Here is an 8,742-nt window from a genome sequence, read left to right as displayed (position 1 = left end):
GCACATTTTACATGGCAGCCAAACAGTGGAGTTACAACCTCCTGTGATGTCAATGAGGTCTTTTCATACAAGGACTCCTGTCTTCTTCCTCAGCTCCACTGGGATATCTGTGCTCAAACTACAGCCATTATTACCAACAGCTTCTCAAGCACATCAACGTGTCAGTGTTGCAAGATAGATAGACACATATAAACTTTATTAATCCCCAGGGGGGAAAATGTGTGTGTCACAATAAATATATACAATATATATATATAATAAAATTTTGGGGAGAATTAAAAACAATTGTATAGAGTATGAGAGTATATTTAGTGAAAAGAAGTGAAATGGATGTTCAGTGGAGTGGAATAGGTATTAAAAAGTGAAAGCAGTAGTGCGATGGTTATTGGTCAAGTTCCATTAAACAAGGACTTAGCAGTTAGCAGTCCTTGTGATCATCCTGTAAAGGAAGCATTGAAGCTCCTTTCCTTAACATTGGAGAATTTGATCTCATCATGGCGGAGGGCACGGTGGTGTGGTTCTTAGCACTGTTGCCTCACAGCAAGAAGGTCCTGGGTTCATCTCCACCCAGTGGCCTTTCTGTGCGTGGCTTCTCTCCAGGTCCTCCGGCTTCCTCCCACAGTCCAAAGACATGCTGTGGGGAATAGGTTGATTGGGAACTCTAAATTGCCCGTAGTTGTATGGAATGATGTGAGTGTGAATGATTGTTTGTCTCTATGTGGCCTTGGGATTGGCTGGCGACCGATACAGGGTGTACCCCATCTCTCGCCCGAAGTTGGCTGGGATAGACTCCAGCCCCCCCGCGACCCTGAGTACAGAATAAGCTGTTTGAAGATGGATGGATCTCATCATGGCACCGACTTACACTGCTTCAGGAACCTTCCATGTCACAGAGTTTGATTCCCAAACACCAACACCTGTGGCAAACAATCTTCCTCATTAAATGGACTCTGTGCCCCCCAAGTGGTGGGAGGTTAACAAAAAGAAACAAGCTACATTCAACCTCCACAAAAATGTCTTTTGGTGATGTGTGAGTTATTCATGTTGTTTAAAAGTTGGAACAATAGTAGAGAAGTGACTGTGATTGTGGTGGCAAATAATGTGTTTTATAATGTACAGCCAGGGTTAGTGAGGGTTAGGCTCACAGCTGATCAGAGCAGGACTTGACAGACAGGTTTGAGAAGTTGGCACATGCCGATCTGAACAATTGCCACCTTCCACAAACCGCTTATCACACTGCGCTACTAGAGTTCCTGTGATCATCGCGTACACACCCTTTTCTTTTGCCACAGCATTTCATTTATGGATTGCTGCCAGGATGTAAAATAAATGTATTAAAACTAAGAATCCAGTGGCATCGCACATCTGCACATGCACACAATACCTTGTGACCAAACACTCACATCATGGTGTCAGCATGGTGTGAAAGTCTTCTCAGGTAACATTTATGGGGCATCAACAGCACGCTTCTGAACAGTTGTTGCATGTTATTTGATGTGAGAACTTGCCAGGCAGGTCTGGGTGTTACGTATCTCATGATCATACGCTTACCCTTGTCTATCCAGTTTGTTCAGATACAAATCTGAACAGAGTCGCATGGAAAGGACAACCAACCATTACTTTCATATAATCATGCTCCAATATGCAGATGAAAATGATTCAGCTTTTGATTCTATGTTCACTTCTTTCCAGTTATACATGTAAGTAGCATTTTGTCAGCACTACTCCTGAATTTGGAGGCAAACCAGTCAAAGACAGAACTACGCTTGTGTTACCTCTGTATTCTGTAGCTTGATGAGCTCTTATCAAAAAGAAAGTATGTCACAGCAATAAGCTTAATCCTAGTTCATTTACGTGTCATATAGCAGGTTATGACCTCATCTGTTGTTGTGGGATTGCATGAAAGTGTATGCATTAAGACAGTCGAGTCTAATGTTGATTTTAGTAGTTTAGTAGAACAGAAACCTGTGTGCTGGACAAGTCTCAACGTGTCCCTGTGGTACGCAGTGTGTGTGAGTGTGATGAATAGCTGTGCGTGTGCACAGTATTTTAGGATCGGCGGGGGTCGTATCTGGTAAATAGCTGGAAACTAAATGATTGACATCTATGGCGACGGTGGCCATGGAGTACAGAGGATGTGCTGAAAGCCGCAAAGTTTGCCGTTTGCTGCCTCATGCGCCATATAGAAGTGTCCCTGAGCAAGACACCCAACCCCTAATTCAGGGGTGTCAAACGCATTTCAGGTTCGTGCCAGATACTGCCCACTTCAAACATGGAGGTGAGTCGCTGACGATCTGACCGGCATGCGGTCCAGCCGAGGGTACTGATCGGCGCGGCAGTCACCCGGCGGCGGGCCGATTCAGACTTCACGGTTCAATAGCTCGTCAGCGAAACGACGTTAAAACACAAACGACACCTCTTTGTAACCGTAGTGAGGCCGATAACCAACTAAACCCCGTATTAACCCTCATTTTACCAGAACAGACCGCTCAGCGTGCTAGACGAATCATTTTGTTTTTAAAATGCAGTCGCTTTCGAGGCGAGTGCGCAGGGACCGTCTGCCAAGTACAATGCGTAAAAAGAACTAAAAGAAATATTCAATAACTCCACTGTTATGGATAGTAGCGCCAAAATCATGGCTTATGTCCATGAGCTTGTACTTGTTGTACTACACCCTTTACTTCGTTTGAAAATGGCTTTTAAGTATTTTTAAAGAATATTCTTCAATATTTCTTGCAAATACCGTTCAATAGCTCCACTGTTATGAATGGTAGAACCACCAAATTGATAGCATATGAAGCTTGTACTTGTTGAAGTACATGGTCATGGACATATGCCATGATTTTGGTGGTTCTATCATTCATATCAGTGGAGCTGTTGAACGGTATTTGCAAGAGATATTGAAAAATATTCTTAACAAATATTTAAAAGCCATTTTCAAACAAAATACAAGTTGTAGTACAATGTATACAAGCCCAAGGACATATGCCATGGTTTTGGTGGTTCTAGCATTCATAATAGTGAAGTTATTGAATTTCTCCGCATTGCACTTTGCAGACGGTCCCTGCGCACTCGCCTCACGGTCGTTAAGATCAATGTGATTTGTACAGCTCCTGCACTGGTCCGTATTGGTCAAATTATACGTTTTTTTACGTTAATTATACGTTTTTTGAATATGTTACTAACTTTACCGAACCCCGCGGGTTCGACATATGTGCCCAATTGCTCCCTAGACCTAACCCTAACCCTAACCCTCCCTAAACAATAGGTTAAATGCAATGTAGGTTACTTTGGATAAAAGCGTCAGCTTAATGTTATTTAATTATCATTTAGAAGATTCTCAAAATAAATAAATAATGTGTCACCACCCTCAGCCAAGAGGGACTAAAAAAACAGTTCATCGATCAAGTCTCATTATTCATATTCACTCTATAAGAAGGTTTCTAAACAAACAATCAAATACATAATGATCATGAATGAAGAGGAAAAACTGCAGTAACAAGTGTCTAACAGCAGAGGGGTTGAGAGGGCGGTGGTGGTAGTAAACACTATCACCAGCAGATGGAGACAGAAATATGCAACTCTGGTAGTACCAACTATTACCAGGAGAGGGACACAAGATCCACCATTAGTGTAGTAGCAACTATCGACCCGTAGGGGCGAGTGAGAGCAAATCAACAATCCAGCCTTCTTCATAGCTGCCCCCTTCCTTTGGAAGTTCCCCCAAACACATCCAGCACTGCAATGATCAAGAAATCCAAACTCACCTCTTCAAAACTGTTTGTAATGTGTGACCAATGCTGTGTGTTTTTAGTCTTTAGATCTATATTTTAAGCCTCTTTGAATACTGTAAAAAGCGCTGTATGAATAAAATCTCTTATAATTATTATCAGAATGATTTTAGGAATTTATTTGAGAAAAGACATCCCAACAAGGAGCCCATCCATCAGGCAGGTCACAAGCTTCATGCAGAATATCCTAAAGGTGGGGAACATCAAACCAGCAGGAGAACAAGGCACTGGGATTTTGTTTTTTTTTAAAGCTGGAACGACACAAAGGCACTAAATGCTACGTGCCACACTGGCCTCCTACCCCACTCAAAGACAGAGTCCCTGACTGAAAACAATTCAGGTGTTCATTGGAAATGGTTAACCAGCACCTACAGAGGCAACTCAAATGTACAAAGAAAACCTGTTTTCTTTGTACATTTGAAACCATTTAAAAAAGGTGGAACTAATCAGACTAAAACGCATTAAAAAAAAAAAGCAGGTAAGGTGACCCTTAGTTCTTCAATGCATCCCAAAAAGTGAAGTTGTGACGAGGAGATCCCGGAGTGTCATTTCAAATAGGATGTGATTGGGTTCACAGAAAGGGAGTCAAAGTTGGAAGTTTTGACTCTTGGAAAATCTTCTTTTTCCAGGTTCCCACTCTCTGGAGTTCTTGTCTACAGGACGGGGGCCAGGAGATCAACCTTTGTTTGAGCAGCTCACAGTCTTTGATGGAGTTCCCATCTCTCACTGTGACGCCTCAACAAAACAAGAACACTTCAAACTGACCCTGGAGTCCAAAAACTTACCCAAAGACTGTTTTGAAGCATTTTTTAATATCTTAGATTCTCTTCTCGAGTTTCCATCATTTGTCAACGACACAGTGTGTAAGTGTACATTAGTGACGTGTTGATTATATTTTGGTGATTGGCTGTTTGATGTTTGAAAACCAAACCTCCTTCTTAGATGTTGTACAGCGGAGACGTGGCTGCGTCCAGGCGGCCAATGGGACGCTGTCTGCTTTTGAAGCCTGGGCAGTGAATGGGATGGACTTCATGACCTTTAACCCTGAATCCCAGAAATGGACGTCCCAGTCTCCCTCCGCAAAAGCCATTGAACGTCATTGGAACACAAAAACAGAGATGAACGATGCCTTCAGAAACTTCATCACAGAACAATGTCCACTGTTGATCCAGAAAATTCAACTGAGATCAGTGAGCCAGAATACAGGTGAGAGCTGGGAAACACATGGTGCTCATGTAAGTGTGTGCATTTGGACCTTTGCTTAATGCCTCTATTCAAAGAGGATCACTGGTGACAGATGTGAATTACCTTTAACCTCGTGCCATTGGATGCAGAGAGTGGTGTTCTTTTTGTTGTGATCATCTCTGTAACTTCATCACTAAGTGAACATTTTCACCACAGGATGGATTATTATAACGTTGATGATCCATTGCTTTTCATCCAGCCATCATCAGGCTAATCATCATCTTTTTTCAGTACTTCTGAAACACTCCAAAGTGTCAGCTGCACGTTAAATTAACATCTGTTCAACTGTCAAATCAAATAAAGAAAATTAAATTGAAAAATATCTCTACAATACAATTGCACTCAGTCTGGACACATTTTCTCATTCAATTCAATGAGAAAGTGTGTCCAAACCTTTGACTGGTACTGTATGCGTCTCATGTGAGGTATCGTAGAGCTTTGGGTGCACAGCTACAGTTCTACACCTACGTCAGTGGTGACATGAGGAGAACCTCAACGCTCATTTTTTTACCATCCTACTACAATACCATCTAAAACACCCCCCTCGCCATATGTTGTTGTCAAATGACAACTCCACCTGCTTATGAAGATCCATAAAAAGCTAAGGGACCATGAATCAATGACTGCTGTTCCTGGGGCCAAGAATAAACTGTCATGCTTGTGTTTGTTTGTATGTTTACTGAACAAGGAGCTCTGAAGGTCATGTGAATTATATGTGATATCATCCATTGTATGGTGTAACTGCTTCATAACCTTGATTATGATCTTTGATGTTACTTTGTTTCCTTCCAGAGTTACGTGTATTTGCCAAGCCCAAAGATAGCAACGGCCAGTTTCTGCTGACGTGTCACGTGACGAGTTCTGACACATTGATTAGCTCTGTGCATCTGATTGGAGATGGAGCTACCAGGGCCGCCTGGATCACTGTAGCTGGACCGCTGCCCTCTGAAGACGGATCCGTGATCATGAGGCTGACAGCTGGGATCCGTCAGAGCGCAAACACCTACACATACGGCTGCAGAGTACAAGCAGGAGGTCACAACATCACCGTCTTCTGGGGTGAGATTAGACAACTATAACATTGGAATTGATTGACATGGTGCAAATAAAACATATATTATATTATTGAATTCAAGCCTTTAGTTAGAGTTGGTGTTCTACCAGATCCCCTACCGTCCCACCCAGGAATACTGTCACTGATCAGTGTGCAGCCGTTTAGTGGGAAGCCTTTTAGAGAAACATTGAAGAACAAAGTTCTGCTTTGCACTGGGGCCATGTCCACACTACTCAGTTTCCATTTGGAAACCCATATGTTTTGCTCCGGTTACACGAGCGTCCCCCCAATGCCGGAGCTCAGAACATGGAAAATAGTGGTAGAGTAGTAGTGTGAATGCAGCCTGGGACTGCAGCAAAACACCCAGAATAATCCTTTAAGTGTTTGCTATATTTAGAATGTCAGCCAGCCATTCTGAATGGCACATGATGTGGGTGGTAGGGATGAGTTTGGATGAGATCACTACAAAAATCTGAACTATCCCTTTAATTGATATTCAGTATTCAGCACCAAAAGTCCTAGAAAAAACTTTTATCCTGATTTTTTAAGATTTCCAAATCTCAGATATCCAGAGTGGACAGAATGGAACCCTTTGTTGGTGAGAATGGGTTTTCAGGGTCTTCTTTCGTTACAGATGGTTATACTCTTGATGGCAGCTACCTTCTTTACCCGTCAAGCAACCTTTGGCAAATGGGCATGATACTCCTTGGACTCTTCTGCGTTGGGCTCATAATCACCATTATATCCTACATAATGATATGTCTGCTTAAATGTGGTAAGACGTGTTATTATTTCTGTTATAAGACCTTTTAGCAGGATAAATTAGTGGACTGATTCAGTCCGTCCTTTCTCACTGCAGATGCAGGTATCAAACCTGTTATAAACACCTGTTGGTTCATACCAGTTTACTGTGACTTTAGTCCATAGTGCAGTTCAAAAGAATTCACTGATAAACCAGAGACTTCTTTGGTGCCAGCGCTCTGTGTTTGTGTGAACAAATGTTATCAGGTTTTAGATCATTTGTGAACTAAATTCCATTGTATTAACAGAGACAGTCAAGACACATCAACACAACACATTATACCTCATACCTTGAACTTGAACATCATCTTGTCCTAATTGAGATTCTAATTTTCCTTACAGAGAGGAATACGCCCATTTCTACTGTGAGAGTTGATCCAGAGCTGGTGGAGGAGTTTACCAGGTTCATGAATAGTGTTCCTTATCCAGAACTACAGAATGTCTTTGTTTCATATTTACGGGGTATCGGGTTAGACAGAGACTCGCAGGTCCAGTGGGAGGAGATGAAAAATGTAAGGGATCAAAGTTACTACGATCTGGACTACTTTGGTCGCCAAGGAAGTGAGTCTGTAGTTTGAAAAAGCTTTTCCTTCCGGCTCCGTTGTGTCTTCAAGGCCTGTTTTACTGCTCCAACCTCCGGCAGCTGAGGTTGGACAAATGGTCGGATCGTCCTTTCCAGCACCATAGCATAACCCCGATAGTTTGACCACATCTTTTTTGAAAAGTACCCATTGGTACTGTGTCCAACCAGCATGCAACATTAAAAATAAAACTGTCCGCTGCCTTCAGCAACTCAGGGCGAATCTCTGCTGTAGTTCATCACCCTGCAGTGTTTGGCCTATCATATCCTCCACTGCTCCCTGTGCACGAGTCCAGACCCAGTGGGCCCACACAGACACCTGTGCACACTCCCACCAGCAGACAGTAAATGCCAATGTGTGTCCGTCCGTTCCTACAGGAGACACCACACTGGGTTGTTTTAAAGCCACGTAATGTAAATAATGTCAAATCAAAGCTCAGCACGCTTTCTTCATGTCTTCTTTGACGATGTTTCTGCCATCATGTTATCATGCCTATTTTCTATGCTATTATACTGTGAATGCTTTCTGAGACCTCTGCTGCAAATATCTACCTCTTATATAGCAGTGATGATATATATACGCCATAAGTAACAAAATAAGTATAAGCTGTATAGATACAGACAGTACACAGCATGTAAATACGTTTAACTTTTTCTTTATGTATACTTGAGATATGATTCACAGGAAGTGGTTCTATGTGAAAAAGCATCAATGTCCGTGCGTCATGTTGAATGTCCAGCAGCTCGTGGTGTAACAAATAAATAAATCTCTTAAGTCTGACTTGTTTGTCTTCATATCTGATCAGAAACTACCCAGCTGTCATTATAATATGATCTGACTGAATTTACAGTGTATTTTGTGATTGTGTGGGATTATAAAATGTCGATTTTCCCCATCACAGCGGGATGAATCAGAGATTTCATCTGAACGTCCTGATCCTAATCCACAGGAAACAGAACGATTCACCAAAGGCCTGCGCTGTGTGTGTGTGTGTGTGTGTGTGTGTGTGTGTGTGTGTGCTCCCCAGAAGACCTGAAAGTCAGCTGACACTATTGTAGTTCCACATCATGGATTAAACCTTTTTACATGATGGTGTGCTCTTCTTGATGGAGGGATCAAGATATTATTGTGGACGTGTCTCCCTCCCTCCTGTAATAAACAGCTGCATCCTCTCAGTGAATGCTCACACACTGAGTAGCAGCTCTGCTGCTGTAGCATCGTCACCATCATCACCATCATCATCATCGCCACCATCATCATCACCATCATC

At 42.3% G+C, this 8,742-nt stretch overlaps 1 protein-coding gene across 3 annotated transcripts; it reads left to right on the top strand.

Moving 5' to 3' along the window:
• The first annotated feature begins 1,575 nt into the window (after positions 1-1,575).
• Positions 1,576-8,215, top strand: LOC119227189 (uncharacterized). 3 transcript variants are annotated; one of them, XM_037485710.2, is made up of 6 exons: positions 1,576-1,700; positions 4,421-4,654; positions 4,734-4,997; positions 5,829-6,095; positions 6,725-6,865; positions 7,234-8,215. In XM_037485710.2, exons 1-6 carry the CDS (start codon positions 1,643-1,645, stop codon positions 7,467-7,469), a joined length of 1,200 nt encoding a protein of 399 aa, XP_037341607.2. In that variant the 5' UTR covers positions 1,576-1,642; the 3' UTR covers positions 7,470-8,215. The 3 variants fall into 3 exon arrangements, with proteins under 3 accessions (XP_037341607.2, XP_062413294.1, XP_037341605.2); XM_062557310.1 differs by lacking the exon at positions 1,576-1,700 and adding an exon at positions 2,132-2,278 and having other exon boundaries at positions 4,745-4,997; XM_037485708.2 differs by lacking the exon at positions 1,576-1,700 and adding an exon at positions 2,132-2,278.
• Positions 8,216-8,742: the final 527 nt, after the last annotated feature.

The sequence above is a fragment of the Pungitius pungitius genome, chromosome 14 (genome assembly GCF_949316345.1).
Source record: "Pungitius pungitius chromosome 14, fPunPun2.1, whole genome shotgun sequence".
In the NCBI taxonomy this organism is placed as follows: Eukaryota; Metazoa; Chordata; class Actinopteri; order Perciformes; family Gasterosteidae; genus Pungitius; species Pungitius pungitius.
This window is presented reverse-complemented; position numbering and strand designations above follow the sequence as displayed.

Excerpts from the sequence above, each read along its gene's own strand:
- LOC119227189 (XM_037485710.2), top strand. The coding sequence starts at position 1,643 with ATGCAGATGAAAATGATTCAGCTTTTGATTCTATGTTCACTTCTTTCC. Across the intron at positions 4,655-4,733 it reads ATTTGTCAACGACACAGTGT|ATGTTGTACAGCGGAGACGT; the intron begins GTAAGTGTACAT and ends CCTCCTTCTTAG. Across the intron at positions 4,998-5,828 it reads ATCAGTGAGCCAGAATACAG|AGTTACGTGTATTTGCCAAG; the intron begins GTGAGAGCTGGG and ends GTTTCCTTCCAG.